The sequence below is a fragment of the Rhinoderma darwinii genome, chromosome 2, assembly GCF_050947455.1.
Source record: "Rhinoderma darwinii isolate aRhiDar2 chromosome 2, aRhiDar2.hap1, whole genome shotgun sequence".
Lineage (NCBI taxonomy): Eukaryota > Metazoa > Chordata > Amphibia > Anura > Rhinodermatidae > Rhinoderma > Rhinoderma darwinii.
The window spans coordinates 200,371,986-200,391,383 of NC_134688.1; the positions used below are offsets into that span (position 1 = coordinate 200,371,986).

Here is a 19,398-nt window from a genome sequence, read left to right on the forward strand (position 1 = left end):
ATAACACAGCTATTTTGACATTTTCATTTAAATAAAGTCAAGTGGGTCCATCGAGGGCACAAGGTACCTTCTTTGCTGTAAACATCAAGCAATTTTCACAAAAAGGGAAGCTCAACAGCAGGTTCGCGTAAAGAAAAAAAGGGAAAGACAATGGAGGAAACAGAATGTGTGTCTAAACACACACAGGTCTGGACATGTCCACTTTTTGTAAAACGTCACCATCAAATGAACAGATAAAAGTAACGCTGTAGTATGCATTAGGTGGACAATTTTTGCTTCTTGCTTTTGACTGCTGATAAATATACAATATATAGATATATATTAGTGTATACAGGTCAAAGAACGTAAATCAGCGTTTGGCAGAGGTGCCGTGAAACGTTACCGAGTAGTCATACAAGATGGCCACATTTAAATGGGCCTGACAGCTTTGGGGAATCACTTCAATAGGAATACAGACTTAATACATGCAGTAAGATTTCCATCTTTAGCTTGTTATATATTAAAATTGTGAACATAACCAGTAGTTTGATGGCACATCCTGCCAGACACAACACAAACAAAACAAAAAAAGGGACTGCAATATCACATCAGATCATGTGCTCTAAAAAGAGAAGGCTAAAACCTTGATTTCTTATCACCAGCAACATTTTAGAACAGAATTTTTCATTTCGGATGGACTTAATTACCCTGAAGAAAGCAGCAATTACGTCTGTGAATATGCTGTAGAAGATATTTTATACCACAACACCTGCTCCCTGCCAAAGTCTTCATTCAGTAGGATACTTCGGAGAAGCAGAATGAACCAAAAGTAAATCCAATTATTGGTGTACAAGACTGCATCCGCCAGCGCCCCTCCACAATGTCTCGTCTTCTGGAGGCGAAACCAAATGACCAGCATTTTTATACCTCCATCATTCACGTACAAAGTTGCGGAGAGGGCTTTGGTGGATCACCAACAAAACTGTCCTGACGCTCATTAATAGAGCTTGTTACCAATGTGTCTCCAACTGCAGACTGGAGTTGGGCTCAGCTCACGGATTAACTTAGAGTAAAGGTCCCTTACTTTCTCTTGCATGCTAGATAGTAGTATCTTTATAAAAACTTCAAGCAAAGTGAAGCAGTTGGTGGCGAGCTCAGGTGAACCGAGGCATCTCACACTGCTCACAGCGATTTAGTGCCGGGTGATTGAGAAAAGTACAGCTATTGCAGTTCCACGGAGACCCTTCAAAATCTTCATCTCTTGCTGGTCTCTGACTCGATCGGTTTCGATTAGCTGGAAAACAAAGTGTAATAAATATTATGTATGTTAACCAGAAAATATACAAAAAAAAAAACTTTATCATTGTCTTTTCCCCTGTAAAAGTACATGGAGAAAAAATAGTCAGTGTGCTGTGATTTAAAAACAAAAATGTTAAAAACGTTCTCAAATCACAGCACAAACCAGTCACCTGCTGTCAGTGGTAAGCCTGCATTATCTAGCCCTCAAATAATACATCCAGCCACAATAACCCCCTCCTCTAATGAGATAATTCTCCTGACCCTGTCCCAGACTACACAGCAAAGCTAAAAATCGAGTCTCACAAAACATCTTATTTTACATACTAGCATAAATATACAGAAAGTATGTGTGTCCCAAAATTTTTTTTTTTAATACAACTATGGTAGCTGTAAGTGCTACACATGACAAAGAGAGTAAATTTTTTTTTATTCAAAAAGGGAATTCTGAAGGTACGTTACTACATACCAAAGTCCACAGCACTTGAAATAGGAATATTAGACGGCTCAACTTTTAATTTTGAGGTCACACTTATTCTTCTGGCTTTTCGTTCTCCTGATGAAGGCTCAGAAGACTCTTAAAAAAAAATATATATATTTTTTTTATTATAATGTATTTAAAAATATGAAAAACAGATGTATTTTTATCATATACATTAAAAGACTGAACTATACAAAAAAAATTGTAATACTAAAAAGGTGTTAAGAGGCAAAAAAAAAATCAAATAAATCTATTGGAAAACAATTTTAAAATCATTGGGCTACCAATGTCACAACAATTTGCTCTGGTGCCACTTATTTCACAGGAGAAAAATGTAACCAAGGTAGAGAAAAGCCTGTTCTTCTCCTGATGGCAGCTCCTGGGCCATTGTCTACAAGGACCCATTGGCATTAGACTCTCAGCAGGATATACTGACAGAACTAAGGTAGAGAGATAAAGACCATGAGGCTAATTTCTTTAGGTCTTTCAAGTTACATTGAATTCAGTCTTATTTTTTTGCTATTAATGGAACTTATGTTTTCTAATATTTTTATTTTTTTTTAAATACCTTTTTTACACGTGTTGGGAGGTACAGCAGGACCCGGTGCTATGTTATCATAGAAGTTGCTCATTGCCTTTGGGTCGAGTTTTCCCACACCTACGGAAATAAAAAGGGATAGGGCTTTTAAGAACAGATGACTATGATGGGATTGGTGAGAAACATACATCTGAGTACAAACTGTGCAGATCTTTGTGAAGACCAGTGAACAAATAAACGGAACTTTCTAAATCCAAGTATATAGCTCTGGAATGCAAGGCTTTAAATTGCGTAGTGCTTTTGTGGGTTTTCCAGGGATATATTAAAATTGCAAAAATAAACTTCTCAATATACTTGCTTTTAGAATTATTTACGGTCCCCTAACTGCCTCAGCGGCATGTCCGTTCACACTTCTGTGTAATAACGTCTGTTCCATATGAACCAGTAATTCAGTTTGATCTAGTGACGTCACTGCAATGTGGTGAAAACCACAGAGGCCATGATTGGTAGGCCCGTTCATGTGACACGTTAGCATGCAAAAGTGTAAACATATGTGCGCAGTGAAACTGAATAGCCGCAGCGAGGGAACAGCGAAGAGTTCTAAAAGTATGTATATTAAGAGGAAAATTTGCTTAGCCGCAATAGATCAATGTATAAAAATTGATGTGCGGTTCAGGACTTTTACTTTCTTGTTGGATAGAGTTGCTATAGAGACTACATAAAGGTTACCACCTATTTGCTCCCAGTTTGTCCTCTGAGATCATACAGAAAGGGGAGGTTTTTCTTCAATTGGTTTACTTGGTCGAGATGCTGTATCTCCGGGGCGGCTGTGGCACAGAGCCAAGATGGTTCAGCCTGGTAGCACGGGTGCTGTTGGGCATCTGGGTTGTTCCTTCTGCAGGTGCTTAATTGCACTGGCACTTTGCCATGAAATATTGCACCTAATGGAGTAGCAACCCACTTAAAAGAGGCCACCGTGAAGTGGCAAGTGGGCTTATACAGTTTGATCAAAATGTTTACTAAGAACCTCATGTTGAGATTTATACATTTTGCTTGGCCGCAAAAAATCCATGTATAAGTGGATATGCGGGCCTAGTTTTTCACTCTCCCTTGTTGGATATACAAAAGGGAACCGGTCAGCAACTTTATGATGCACTTTCTAACGGCATTTCAGCGGTATATTACTTATGTGGGAACGTGCTTTCATATTTATCTTTTTTTAACTTGGCGTAAACATTGCAGCACAATGAGAGGGCTGAGGAAGGAGTCTGGCTTGTTTATGAGCAGTCGACCTCCCCTAGCCTAGCCGCCACAAACAGCTTTCTCCCTACGCACAGTATTATGGAGAAAGCGGTCAATCATCGGCGGTTTGGCAGGGGGAGCGAAAATAAATATGTTGGACTCCTTTCTCTGAGCGCTACAACGTTTAAACTGTAATCCAAAATCACATAACATTCCCATATAAGTAACTGCTAAAATGCTTTTAAGAGGGCAGCATTAGTTTCTTTAAGTATTTTATTATTTAACCCCTTAATACCGAAGGTATTTTAAACCTAAATGACAAAGCAATTTTCCATCGTCACGTTCAAAGAGCTATAACGTAATTTTTCCGTCGACATAGCTATAGAATGATTTTTTAATAGCACCATTTTGGGGTATATTTAATTTATTGATTAACTTTTAGAACTTTTTTGGTGGTAATAGGAAAAAAAAACCTGAAATTTCGCCACTCTTTTTTGGGTTTCAAATTAATTTACTATGTGGTATAAATTACAATTTTATTCAGCAGGTAGTTACGATTGTGGCGATATCAAATTGATCTATTTTTACGTTTTACACAGTAGAAAAACTTTCTTTCTAAATTGTTTGTGTTGCCATATTTTAAGAACCAATAACTTCATTTTTCTGCTGACATAGATGTATGAGGGCTTTTTCTTTGCGGGACTACATTGTGGAGTACATGCAACTTTTTTCTAACTTTATCAAATTATTTTGAAGACAGGATGAACGAACATAAAACCACAATTGTGGCATTGTTTACTTGATTTTTTTTTTTACGGCGTTCACGTGTGGATTAAATAATGCAATAGTTTTATAGTTGGGGTTGTTACGGATGTGGCGAGACCAAATATGTGTAACTTTACATTTTTTTTCCCCATAATAAAATATTTTGTTAGGAGAAAAAAAACCGGTTTTTTTTTTGTTTTTTTACTTGGGTCTTAATTAATACAAACTTTATTAAACTTTTTTTTTTTTTTAAACTTTTTCTAAGTCCCACTAGGGGACTCTACTATGCGATGTTTTGATCGCTATTATAATACACTGCAATACTTCCGTTTTGAAGTGTATTACTGCCTGTCAGTGTAAAACGGACAGGCGTCTGTTAGGCCATGCCTCTTGCATGGCCTAACAGGCATTCATTAGAGGCAGACCAAGAATGCCATAAAAACCACCAGCGCACCGCAATTACATCGCAGGTGTGATGGTGGAGTGAGAGGGAACCCCCTCCTTTTAAAACCATTCAGATGCGGCAATCGCTATTGACTGCAACATCTGAGGGGTTACAAATGATCGGAGACCACGCCCTGAAGCCAGAGGCTGTTAGCAACAGCCTGGGCTTCAGGAGCACACCGCCCAAACCGGGAAAACTTCTGAAGCACCGCCTTTTCACGGTGGCACTTCAGAAATCTACCCTGAACGGCCGCTGTAAAAACACTATACGGCAGTCGCTAAGGGGTTAAAAAGTATGATTTTAAATTTCTATCCTTGGCAAACCCCTAATCATAGAACGATGACAACAAGCTGTCATTTTATCAGTATGTCAGCAAAAAACAAAGATTAGCAGAAAAGCTCATTAAAAAGGGACAACCAATGTTTGCACTTCCTGCTGTCACTTTTGCATACTTGGCCGTCAAATCAAAACGTAAAAAATGCCAAGGTCTCGGTTTGCATAAACAAAATTAAATTACCAAACTTTTCCTTCTAACAAATGATCATTTTAAAGTTTTGAATAGTATGTAGATATTGTAAACCCTGGTCAGAAACTACATTTATTTTATGCTTGAAATCTAATAATTCACAGCTTTAACTGGACAAAATAAAATGAAAGGGCGGAGATTATTATGGAATGAAATGCAAACTTTCGTTGAAGGGCTTTAGAGACCAATGCAATACCTGGTACACTGAAAATAGTATCTGTATGCATAGGATGTTATGAGAGTTAAGGTGAGGTCAGTAAATACTAATGGATACTTACGACACGACTAAAATTAAATTTGCAATTAAACTGCAGAATTCTTGACTCAATACTAAAAGCAATTTTGTAATCATTTACCAAGTTTTCTAATCTTTGTTAACGTTATTGCATATGTAAACTGTTCAGCTAGAACATTAAAGCCACCAGCCTAAAATCCCTTTTGCATGGACCAACCATTGTGCAAACGATCGTTCGTAGAAGGCTCGTTACCGATAATGTCCCTGTGTAAACCGGGCACTGATCAGCAGATGAACGAGCAAACACTTGTTCATCTGCTGATAGATAATATTTTATAGTTTAAAACGATACGTTGTCAGCAGCACATCTCCCTGTGTAATCAGGGAAACACGCTGCCGTCATGATACTATATGGGGATGAGCAATCGGAGTAACGACCGCTCGTCCCCATACATAGCGCTTTGTGACTGGAGTAAATGAGCGCAGATCAACGAGCGGTCTTGTTGATCCGCGCTTGTTGCACCGGCCAAAATTGGCCAGTGTAAGGGTATGTTCACACGGCCTATTTACGGACGTAAATCGGGCGTTTTTGCCCCGAATTACGCCCGAAAATAGCGCCTCAATAGCGCTGACAAACATCTGCCCATTGAAAGCAATGGGCAGACGTTTGTCTGTTCACACGAGGCGTATATTTACGCGCCGCTGTCAAATGACGGCGCGTAAATAGACGCCCGCGTAGAAGAAGTGACCTGTCACTTCTTTGGCCGTAATTGGAGCCGCTATTCATTGACTCCAATGAATAGCAGCGCTAATTACGGCCGTAATTGACGCGGCGTTCAAGCGCCTGCACATGCCGGTACGGCTGAAATTACGGGGATGTTTTCAGGCTGAAACAACCCCGTAATTTCAGCCGTTACGGACCCCCGCCGTGTGAACATACCCTAAGAGGACCTTAATACCGAGCCAATAGGTCATTCTCGTGCTGCCAGAACAGGTCTGACTCGTCGGCATGGATTGCACAAGAACTCTCAAGGTGTCCTCTGGTATCTGACACCAAGATGTTATCAGAAGATCCTTTAAGTTGTGAAGCGGGCCTGCATGGATCGGACTTGCTTTTCACATCCCACACATGCTCGATCAGATTGAGATCTGGGGAATTCGGAGGTTAAGTCATCAACACCTTGAACTTTGTCATGTTCTATAAACTATTCCTGAACAATTTGTGCAGTGTGGCAGGGCACATTTTCCTGCTGAAATAGGCCCCTGCCTGCTCTACAACGTTTAGGTATGTGTCAAGATAACATCCACATGAATGTCAGGACCCAAGGATTCCCAATAGAACATTGCGCAGAGCATCACCCTGCCTCCATCGACTGCCCGAACATTGCCCAGAGCATCATCCTGCCTCCATCGACTGCCCGAACATTGCCCAGAGAATTATCCTGCAAGTGCTTACCAGGGAAAGAGACGGCACCAGAATGAAATGCACACGGCCACATTATGCAAGATAAAACGTAATTCATCAGTCCAGGCCACCTTCTTCCATTGCTCCCTGGTCCAGTTCTGATGCCCATTGTAGGCACTTACGGCGGTGGACAAGGGTCAGCATGGGCACTCTGACTAGTCTGTAGCTACACAGGGAGCTCTTATGCACTGTGTGTTCGGACACCTTTCTATCATCGCAAACATTAACTCTTGCAGCAATTTGTGCTACAGTAGCTTTTATGTGGGATCGGACCAGACAGGCTAGCCTTCACTCCTCACGCGCATCAATGAGTGGGGTCATGTGCACCCAAGGCTCATTGATGCACGTGAGGTGCGAAGACTAGCCCGTCAGACTGTGCCCAGTCCACTTTTGGTAGGTACTAACCACTGTATATCAGTAACACCCCACATGACCGGCCATTTTTGAGATGCTCTGACCCAGTCGTCTAGCCATCACAATTTAACCCTCGTCAAAGTCTCTCATCGTTATGCTTGCCCATTTTTGCTGCTTCAAACACACCAACTTTAAGATATGAGGATTCACTCGCTGCCTTACATATCCCACCTCTTGACAGGCACCAATGAAACAAGATAATCAAGGTTATTCACTTCACCGGTTTTAATGTCATGACTAACTGGTGTATATCCCTATATGATTGCGTACGTGTATTAGCTTCAATGGGCTGTAATACATGCGATCAGCAAATTTTTATGGGGGGGAACGGTTATATTAAGAGGTTGTCCAATCCAGACAATTGCATAAATGTAAAATGATCAGTAGTCACATTTTGTTAACACAAAAATCAGAGTACAAGTGGTATATTGTCAGTGTCTGAGCAGCACTATAGGAAATTATCATTATGGTAGGTGTATTAATGTTGCATGCCATATTAGATCTTTAATGTCTACCTCTTGACTGAAGCAGGTCAACTTCTTTCAGTGTACAATCTATATTTATTTGGAGCTGCCTATTCAGGCTCCTCAGTCTGGTCATTTCTTCTGGCTGAGAAGATAGATAAAACATAAGTGGCACAGCAAACAAGATGACAATAAATTATAACTATCCCCTCTGTATCTAATAAGAATGATCAGAAAACATCATGGAAGGCACGTTCCTTACCGTGTAAGAAACAGAAAAACATGAGCACAACCAGCTCGGCTCTCGGCTACATTGTCGCATTATGCTTTTTCTTTACGTGTGTGTGTGTGTGGGGGGGAGGGAAATAACCATTCAAGACCACAAAGACAATCCATAAATAAAATAACTGCAAGCTATGAAACTTCAACCAATGTAAAAGCTTGACTAAGATCATAAGTTTAACCTGATGAAGACCAACAAAGGTACATGTACGTCAAAGAAGGAGGGGAGTTGTATGGGACGGGCTCACGGGCTAAGCCCGCTCCATGCGCTGCAGGTGTCAGCATAATATAACAGCTGACACCCTGCTCCAGGATTGCAAATAGCTCTGATCCCGGCTGTTTAACCACTTGGATGCCGCGGTCAATAGCGACCGCAGCATCTAAGCTGTTAGAAAGAGGGGGTGGCCCCCTCTGCCAGTCCATCACCCCCCCCCCGCCCCCAATCGTGGTGTGCCGATGGTTGTCATGGCAGCCTGCAAGCTTAATGAAGGCTCCCAGGTCTGCCATCTGTGTGCTCCTATTAAGCTCTGCCAGAGGAGCAGGTAAAAGACACAATATAGTGCAATATACCTCAAACTGATCAATCAACAGAAAAATAAAAAAGAAGTTCTGGGTTTCAGAATTCGGTGACAAAGCAAATAATTTTTTAACAAAAGGTATTGATTTTGTAAAAGTAGTAAAACATGAAAACTACTATAAACATTTGGAATGGTCGTAAACTTAAAACCTAACGGACCCATTATAAGTCAGTGGGCTCCGTTACAAAACTGATCGGTCATAGATCCTTTACAAATGGAAGCCATGACAGTGTGAAAAGAGCCTTACACTATGGACTCTTTATTCTTACTAAAGAGACAGATGTGGGCGAGGCATGGCAGCCAGCTTACAGTTGGAATTGATGTGGTACAGCTCACTCTCCTCAGGCGTCTTTGCATCAGATCGTGTTCCATTCCATTCACTTCTGCCTTCAACATCTCCAGACCCTCTTTTTCAAGTTTCAGCTCCTTTGCAAGTCTTTCCATTCTTGCACGCTGGTGCAACAATAATGCTATGTATAAGAACACCAGATATTATTTTATGCTTTCCATGTAAACACTATCTTGCATTGTCAAACCAAATGCAAAGTGTCCTTCAATTGCTACTTTATGCTTTTAATGTGAAAAAAATTTCTCCACCTTACTGTAGGTCTAGAAAAATCATATTTATGCCAGTTAATTATGAAGATTGACAAAATCCGACTGCTGCCAAAAAGCAAATGCCGAGTATCTATCACCAAACACATGCTTGCTCACCTCTATATATTGTCTGCACTTGATTGTGACCCTTGTTCTTCCAGGTTAGTACATAATGTTTTTTTAAGATTTTACTTTGGAAATGTATCCATGGCAACTAGTTTGGTCTCAAACGGCTACCTAGTCGTCAATGCGGTTGTCAGCCAGTGCACACCTAGATACCAGTCCGTTTCATACATACACACACATACATACACACACACATACATACACACACACATACATACACACACACATACACACACACACACATACATACATACATACATACATACATACATATATGTGTCTGTCTCTCAAAAACTAAGTCCCCCACTACTGACCACACGAAGATGAATTTAAAAAAAATGGTATTCTAGAGGTGTGGCCTACTCAAATTTGGTCTAAATGTAGAGATTACACTGTAGGTTTAAAAAAAAAAACAAGACAAAAACAAAACAAAAAACAACACATGCTGGCGACTTGAAGACAGCTCTTCGAATGGAGGCTGCAGTCAACCAGCATGGTATGTTTTCAATACGGTCAATGCAAGGGATTTTAAACAATAAAAGCTCCGACTACTATAAAGATAAATAAAGCGAAGAATTTTTAATTCTGGACAATCACTTTAAAGTGGTTGTCTCATAAGAGTCAACAACTTTTAGATTAAATCGGCCGGCTCTCGGCAGCCTTGAAATAAGATCATTTTGCTGGTGGAAGCCATGACAATTCCAATGCAGCAGCCGCTACAAGACAAGTATAGTATTACATGGCTGCCATTCAGATGAATGGCTGTCCATGTAATACATGAACGGCTCCAGTCTAGAGTGGGACCTGATCTCACACAGACGCTCTCCATTCTGGCTCATAAAATCTGAAGCATACCCTCGCATCCACAGCAGACCGTTCCAATATATGTGACTGGGGTTTTGAAAACCCCAGTGACATGTATTGTCCTGTACTTTGTTGTGGATTTTTTTTCTCAGGAATCTGCACTGAAAATCCACCATGTCAGAGATTAGAAAAACATGGCTGCTTTCTTCCAAAAAAAACAGTGAACACCTGTACACAGGTTGCATATGGTTTTGCAGCTCAGCCCCATTTGCTTTCATGAAGCACGGCTGCAGTACCAGACAACTCATGGACAAGTGTAGCGCTGTCTCTGGAAATTTAATGTAAAAGATTTAAAATTTAAAAGAGGAAAGTGGTATCAAATTACCAACAAACAAAAACCCTTTATATTTTTATGGACCAATACTTCACCAAGAAGTTGTATCCACTTAGAAAAAAATAAAATAGAAAAAAATAATAATTATATAATAACACAATTTAGAAAAAAAAAAAATGTCAGGTAACCTAGACATGAAATTGGTATTAAATAATAAAAAGCTAAGTTTAAGAACTGAGGGTTTGCACTTCATACTTCCACTAGCCTTTTTCCAGCTACACATTACTGACCTCCCTAGTTCAAAGTAAAACTTCTCCATTCTAGTTAACTTCCCATTTTGATACAAAAAATAGGTTTCCCTGTCCTTAGGTCATATAAGTTGAACTGGTTAACGGACATGCATATCGCTGTCTCCCCGATTCCAGCGCCTTTTTTCCTGGACCCCACCTCCCGTTCCAGCGATATGGCCCACTGTTCTGTTGGCTTCCTATATGCTGTAGTTAGCCAACGATGGGCTGACGTTTGTCTGTTCTCCTGAAAACAGCCCCGTAATTTCGGCCGTTACGGACGCTGCCGTGTGAACATACCCTAAGTCACTACTCTTACATCCGGATCTACTAGGCAGCCACTAAATCCCATCTGAACACTCACAATAAACAACGCATTCTATATCAATACACTTCTCATTATATTTAGTTAGACGTGGACTGTCAAATAGGCAAGAATAAAAGCATTACATCTGATCTGTTAACGTGACGAGTACATTGGTAACATTACCGACATGTATTTTGCATCTATGTGAAGCGATTGTAAGGTTTCTGTGCATGCCTAGTAAATACGCAAGCAATTTTAACAAACATTATTGCTATAAACAGCAAAGAAGATGTTCAACATTACACATACCTTCAAAATCCAGTGAAAGTAACCCTTTAATGCATATGCAATTCATATTTTCAGTATGTGCATAGTAGCATTAGTAGCATAATCCCACATGGATTATGGATTAAGCACAGCGCATACTTCTGACTCATAGGAAACATTACACAATGTAGACACTACAGACACCATAGAAACATTACAACCACAACTGCCTGCTGTATTAAATTGGAACCTGTCAGATCGGACAGCATGCAGGAATTCACAGGTCAGCAGAACGCAGATAGGGAATTTTTATATGTAAAATCCAGCGAGTCCAGTGCTACTCACCAGCATGTGTCTCTGCTGGGAAAGCTTTCTGGGGAAGGGCTTGAAATTGCACTAGAGTTCCAGAAAACACCTTTAATTCGCATGAATGTTGGAGGATCAATTTCAATTATGGTGGCAATGATTATATTCCTCTGAAGACTGTCGCTACTGGCCATTTATAGGATAAATAGACACGGACAGTATGAATAAATGCCTAACAATATTAAGGGGCAGCAGGCGTAAAAATTTGTATAATATAGCCAAGTGGACCTTGATTCGCTACCAACACTACACTTAGATGGCATATACCTGACGCCAGCCCTGCTCTGGATCTTCAATACCTTTATACACAAATGATGAATGCCAAGTGCAGGGAGTCTGCAGGACAATGCAGCACAGCATCATTTATTTTGACCAGTATTATGTAAAAAGCTTTATTATTTCAGTCTTGCTGCACTGTGTATTTGTCTACCTGCGCAAATTTTAGTAACATGAGGTTATTATGGTTCGGGAGATCACTTTAAAATGGGAATTCAAAACAATGTGGTTCCAAAGTCATTTTTAATCTAACCACAAAACCGCTCAGTATTTTCATAAAATATTATACATATCAAGTTGGTTTGTTAGAGCTGTAGATCAATGCAATGTTAATTAACTTTTTTTGTTATTAATTTGGTTGGTCTGTTTAAAGGGGCTTGCAAGTGATCTTGAGCACTCATCGTAATGGCAAAGTAGGCATGTGAGTTGGCTGAAAACTGGCATTGTTCAGTAGCTGTGTGATATTCCTCAACAGCTTTGCGAAATGTAGGGGAATATGGCATACACTACATCTAAATTTAAACAAGGGTGTACGATAGAGCAGTACACTAGTGTTGTTAAATGTGCCCCAACAGTGCAGGTTCGGTACACAGATAAGCAGCAACAGGTTGTAATGCGAGACAGAGACGTGGTCAGGAAACTATCCAGATTCGGTATACTAATGAGCAGCAACAGTACTGAAATTGGATTATTTCCTGTCTCTGCCTCACACTACAACCTATCGAATCTAGACTGTTATATGACTTCTCTTGCTATGAACACCCTTTAGACAGTTTCAGCTACTGGACTCCGAATTTGCAACAGACCTACACAGCTGCTTTCTTACAGCCACAGTGCTACACCTGTTCACAAGTAGTATATGGTACTGCAGCTCAGCCCCATTAACTTCAATGAAGACTGAGCTGCAATCTTAGACAACCCATGGACAGGTGTGGTGCTGTTTTGTGGAAGAAACTAACCATGTTTTCTTAACCCTGAACAACCTCTTTAAGGGGGAGTTCGCATGGTTTTTTGATGCTGAATCCGCGTCAGAAAATGCGGCAAAAACGTCCGAAAATCGCTCCCATTGATTTCAGTGGGAGGCGGAGGCGTTTTTTTCCCGCGAGCGGAAAAACAATCCTCGAAGGAAAAAGGGACATGCCCTATCTTCGGGCGTTTACGCCTCTGACCTCCCATTGACAATTAATGGGAGGCAAAGAAAGCATATTTCGCTACGTTTTTTGCCCGCAGCGCTCAATGGCCGCGGGCGAAAAACACAGCGAAAATCGGCGTGCAGGCAGAGCAAGATCTGCCTCAAAATTCCAAACGGAATTTGAGGCAGATTTTTCACCTGCAAAAACTCAGTGTGAACCCAGCCTAAATCTGCACAGCTTTTTATTTATGTGAGTCTTAGGCTGCTTCATGGGAACATTATTCAACTTTTGAACAGGGGAAGTGTTGCCATGCTGATTTTGAGTGCATCTAAATGCTCAAATACAAAAATATCTTCATACATCTATCCGTCTTGAATGGCTGAAATGAAGTGGATGTGTGTGGACATGGATCTATTTGACGCCATAAAAGGACTCCATGACAACACAGTGCATGACAGACTTCAGGGCAATGATGTCATCAGCTGTCAGTAATGCAGCTCAGGCTTTGGGCCTGTAACTTAGATTAATGAATAGGAGTAAAAATTAATGAGTATGAAGACAAAAAGACAAAACAGTTCTTGCTTACTTACTAAAAAGTAGAATAAATAATACCTTGAGTATATGCGTAATCATCTGAGCCAGAACTTGAACTTCTGTGGTATTTAGGAACACCCTTTTCTACACCTGATATTGGCATCAATGAAATGGGCTGTATAGGTTCTGGAGCTCCTGGATGCTGCTCTTGGTCCACAATATTTAAAAGATTTTCAGTAGGAGCCCGTGCTACGGTAATTTTTAAAAATGCTGGGTTAGACGGGGACATCAGTACACGCGGAGAAGGAGTTGGAGAGCCAGCGGTGGCTGGAGGTTGTGTGTATGTAATATATAATGGGTTAACACCATAAGGAGTCTTTGGCTGGCCAGGCATGGCTCTGGATGGAGACCCTGACCGTGCATTTGAGGCATATACAGACTGCTGACTCCTCTGCGAAGACTGATTATTTATTGGTGAAGGACTTCTATTCATTGCAGTTCCTGGTCTTTGTGGTGACTCCACTGTAATTTCTATCTTGTTCATAGGAGACTTACTTATGGCAGATCCATAGGGAAGATAGGATAAGCTACCTTGCTTCGGATAGGAAGGTGGAGTCTGCTGAAAAGAATGAGGTGAAGCAGTCGATGGACTAGGTGGCAAAAACACATGTGAAGTCTGGTGGCCTAATTGACTTGGCTGCACTTGATGCTGTGGAGAGCTGTAAGGAGACGTGCATTGAGATGTAGGAGGGGAACAGAAAGCAGACTGTGGAATCTGAGACTGCTTTGGAGAATACTGTGTAGATTGATAACCTTGAGTGTACAAAGGAAGAGGACAAGGACTATAGATAGGCAGAGGAACTGAAGGAGATTGTGTCCAAGGTGAGTTCTGTGGAGTCTGCCTGCTTGGAGAATTTTGTGATGGCTGCCTTATGTAAATAGAATTTGGCGTCCCATAAAGATTGCTCTGTACTTGGGGAACAATTTGTAAAGCTCTTGGCACATTGTGAGCAGAAGGTATATTTTGTGACACTGTTACGGTAATAGGATTTGGACTATAGCGAGGTAAGTGCATATATGTTGGCAGCGAAGCTTGCATAGCGGACGTGTTTACACCTTGATGCTGAAGAGGCTGTGGGGGTGGAGTCGGCGAGTTCCGGCTTTGGTCATTCAAGAAAAATGGACTAAAATTTTGTGCCACAGTTGCTGGCGCCGAATGGGGCTCAACCAAACAGATAAACTTGCCAGAAGTGCGCTGTGGGTCAATGTGCCCATCACTTGAACTGTGAACCAGGGAACGTCCATTCACCTGTGTTCCATCTCCTCCCTGGTAATTGGTGCCTGTATGAATGCCAAGATTGATGTGCAAAAGATTGCCGTTTGTTCTACTGTCCTCTGGGTTGTGGCCCTCCATATAAAGGTAATTGCAGCTTTCTTGTCTCAGAGCTCGGCAGCAAGCCTCACTGTTGCAGTTGTTCTTTAATGAGATTTAAAAAAGAAAAAAGGGAAATCCATTAGAAACGGCTAAATCAAATTCAATCTGAGCATAGAATCTATATCTGCAGGCAATCTTGAAACACATGCATTAGTAAAAACTGTAAGGCCTTGATTATACCTGGCATATATCTGTGGTTGAAAAAACGGAAAATGCAGAGGAAAGTGAAGTACAAAAAAAAAAATGTGTGATAGAGATGTATAGCATAATGGATATCTATCTATAACTGGGGTTGTCCCTGCAGCATGTGCATGAATTTCTGCAAGCCCCATTCAGATGAAAGGAACAGTCAGACTCACTGAAGTCAAAAGAGAAAGAAAATGCTAAAAACTTGATAGGTATGAACAAGACCTAAAGCACAAATATGTATTTGTAAAGTTAAAAACAATAAAACATTAGGATGCAGTACAGATAAAACCACAAGGCAATGGTTTCCCACCAATTTACAGGGAAGCAACTATAAGATTAGAGAAGACAATTGCAGTCTAAGATCATGAAAAGCTCTATTCTATATCAGGCATAAGTGTTGTCATACAGGGTGCCAATATTATGAAAATGTGAGAGAATTACTATAATTTAAACACTTTTTCAAAAATCTGTCTACCTATAGGGATTTTCCAGTAAATTAAGACATGGATTGCCTATCCTTACGATTCTCATTGATAAGCAGAATGCAAGGTAGCGTACTGCGGCTCCTTCACGGTTATACCGGACAGTGTGTACTGAAGCTTAACCCGAGCTCAACAATAGAGGGGCCACGGTGCACCAACAAGCACTGCAGCACCTTTATTTTTAAGATTTTAGTACACCTTGATCAGTGTGTAAGCCCACTTGCTATTTTGTAAGATAGGTTTTCAGTATCAGAAGGTAAATTAACAAGACGACTAATATAAAAATATGTTGAAACATTAACCCCTTCCCGATAGCTGCCGGGCAGGTTTTCCCAGAAAGCTCAGTACCATTACCATGAGCTGAGCCTGCACCATCACCGCTGGGTCCCAGCTGTATGTTACCGGTGGCAACCGGAGGCTTAATACTATCCTCTCGGTCTGCCAACAACGGAAGCCTCCTATGCTCCGCTCGGAGGCAGGGCCTAAAAGGCTTCCAGGTCCAACGGCAAGATGGCACCGGCTCAGAAGCTGAGCCGGCGTCATCTGCAGTGTGTGTCCGCTGTATGTTACAGGGGACAACCCACTGTAACGGCAGGAACCGGAGCTAGCTCTGATCCCTGCCATTAACCCCTTAGATGCAGCGATCACTGCATCTCAGTTGTTTGTAGCAAATCGGCAGCCCTGCCATATGATGGCAGGGCTGCAGACTGCTGCTATGGCAACAGGAGGCCTAACAATGGCCTCCTGTCTGCCATTACGGAAGCCGATCAGGCCCCGCCCCGAGGTGGAGCCTGATCGGCTTGCGGTCAGTGAACAACGGACAGCTCTAATACGTTGCACTACATAGGCAGTGCAATGTATTAGATCATCAAAGAGTTTGACCTTCAAGTCCCCTAGTGGGACTAAAAAAATAAAATAAAAGTTTCAAGTAGTAAAATAAAACACAATAGACCCTTTTTACCTTAAGTCACTTATTATTGTGAAAAAATATTTGATATCGCGGCGTCCGTAACGACCTGAACTATAAAAATATTACATTATTTGTCCCGCGCAGTGAACGCCGTAAAAAACAAAAACTGCCAGAATTGAAATAAAAAGTGATCAAAAAGTTGCATGCATCCAAAAATGTACCAATAAAACTATAGCTCGTCACGCAAAAAACAAGCCCTCATACAGCTCAGTCGACGAAAAAATGAAAAAGGTTATGGCTCTTACATGGCCACAGAAAAAATACAACTTTTTGCACAATAAAACGACTTTTGTAGAAAGAATGTAACACATAAAAAAGCGCTATAAGTTTGGTATCGCCGGAGACGTACTGACCCGCAGAATAAAGTTAGCATGTAATTTATGAAGCGTGGTGAACGCCATAAAAAAAAAACAAAAAAAAAAAAAATACAGAAATGCTGTTTTTTGGTCACCTTGCCTCCCAAAAAAAGGAGGATAAGGTAAAGAGTGAGTGATCAAAAAGTCACATGTACCCCAAAATGGTACCAACAACAACTACAGTGCATCCTGCAAAAAAGCAGCCCTCATACTACTAAGGCCTCATGCACACGACCGTATTTTTTCCCACCCGTAAATACGGGTCCGGTGTCACACGTATTCGACCCGTTTTGCCCGACATCCCTGGATGACGCGGCAGTCCATGTGACCGCTGCAGCCTGTGATTGACCTGTGATTGGCTGCAGTGGTCACATGGTCATCCAGGACGTCGGGCCGGATGTCGAGAGGGACGCGTCACCAAGGCAACGGGCGGGAGACCGGACTGGAGGAAGCAGGAAATTCTCGGTAAGTATGAACGTCTTTTATTTTTTACAGGTTTATACTGATCGGTAGTCACTGTCCAGGGTGCTGAAAGAGTTACTGCCGATCAGTTAACTCTTTCAGCTCCCTGGACAGTGACTATTTACTGACGTCGCTTAGCAACGCTGCCGTAATGACGGGTGCACACATGTAGCCACCCGTCATTACGAGAGCTCCATAGACTTCTATGGACTGTCCGTGCCGTTATTACGGCCTGAAATAGGACATGTTCTATCTTTTTCAATGGCACGGGCACCTTCCCGTGAGAAAACGGGAAGGCACCAGTCGCCAATAAAAGTCTATGAGCCCGTTATTACGGGTCGTAATTACGACCCGTAATAACGGGAGTTTTTACGGTCGTGTGCATGAGGCCTAAGTCTATGAAAAAATAAAGAAAGGCTCCAATAATTCAGGAAAGAAAAATATGCAGTTGTGCAGGCCCGAGGGGAACATTTCTTGTTTCAAGAGGCGTTGTATCAAGGCACTAAAATTAGGGAACAAGGAATGGGAGGGCCCAAACATATCTGCTGGAAGCGAGGGTGCCCGTATTATACCAGGACAACACTTTCCCAGCAAAATTCCCCAAACTGCAAAAGGTGCCGAGTGTGTACCATAAGAGCGATAAGAAACACCACCATTTATCAGTGCGACACTGGCCTGTGCATGAAGGATTACTTCACAGCGTAACACACATCTGTGGATTATTTTACCCCATTACTATACCACCTGACTATGCCCCTGATGTTCTCTGCCCAGCTTACATATGCCCCCCCACGTTATAAAACTAAAATACCAGTAAAACTACAAACAAAAGTACTAGCAAAATCCACGCTCCAAAAGCCAAATGATGCTCCCTCCCTTCTGAACCCTACAGCGTGCCCAAACAGCAGTTTACGTCCACATACATGGCATCGCCAAATCGGGGAGAACCCTTTTAACAATTTTTGGGGTGTGTGTCTCCAGTGTCACAAGCTGGGCACGACATATTTGCCACTGAAATGGCATATTTGGAAAAAGTGCTATTTTTACTTTGCACCATCTGCAGCGCAATCATTTAAGGAAAAGGCCTGTGTGAAAATGCTCACTACACCCCTTAATAAATGTCTTGAGAGGTGTAGCTTCCAAAATAGGGTCACTTCTCAGGGGTTTATTTTATTATTTCACATCAGAACCTCTGCAATCGTGAACCAATACATTGTAAGTCGCCAAATTAGGCCTCAATTTCGCATGGTACGCTTTCACTCCTGAGCCCTGTCGATCGTCCAGGCAAAAGATAAGGGCCACAAATATGGTGTTTCTAAAACCGGGAAACACAGCATAATAATTAGGGAGTTGTCTTTTCACGGTGGCACAAGCTGGGCACCACATATTGGCACATCTATGGAAACATTTCCATTTTTACTCTGCAACATCTAGTGCACACTAATTTATGGAAAACACCTGCAGGGTTAACATGCTCACTACACCCCTAGAAGAATACCTTGAGGAGTGTAGTTTCCAAAATGGGGGTCACTTCTGGGGGATTTCCACTGTTTTGGTCCCACATGGGCTTTGCAAATGCGACATTGGGCCCAGAAACCAATCCAGCAAAATCTGCACTCCAAATACCAAATCGCACTTACAAACATCAGGTTGATTTTTCTGTTTATTTGTTGAGAAAATTAGAAATTTTTCTGCAAAGCTACATCTTATTGGTAAAAAAAATAATTATTTTTATTTTCACTGCCCAATTCTAATAAAACCTA

At 41.4% G+C, this 19,398-nt stretch overlaps 1 protein-coding gene across 5 annotated transcripts in view; it reads right to left on the reverse strand.

Annotated features, from left to right (window-relative positions):
* Positions 1–470: 470 nt before the first annotated feature.
* The window catches only part of TAB3 (TGF-beta activated kinase 1 (MAP3K7) binding protein 3), a 68,169-nt gene continuing 49,241 nt past the window's right edge, over positions 471–19,398 (reverse strand). For 4 of the 5 annotated variants that reach the window (XM_075852732.1, XM_075852730.1, XM_075852731.1 and 1 more), the window contains exons 3-8: positions 13,820–15,218; positions 9,020–9,180; positions 7,902–7,995; positions 2,325–2,414; positions 1,745–1,852; positions 471–1,273 (exon numbers count right to left, since the gene is read on the reverse strand). In XM_075852732.1, coding sequence (XP_075708847.1) covers positions 1,134–1,273; positions 1,745–1,852; positions 2,325–2,414; positions 7,902–7,995; positions 9,020–9,180; positions 13,820–15,218 — 1,992 coding nt within the window. In that variant the 3' untranslated portion in view covers positions 471–1,133. The remainder of the gene's footprint in view (positions 1,274–1,744; positions 1,853–2,324; positions 2,415–7,901; positions 7,996–9,019; positions 9,181–13,819; positions 15,219–19,398) is intronic. The other variant, XM_075852734.1, reaches the window with a different exon arrangement.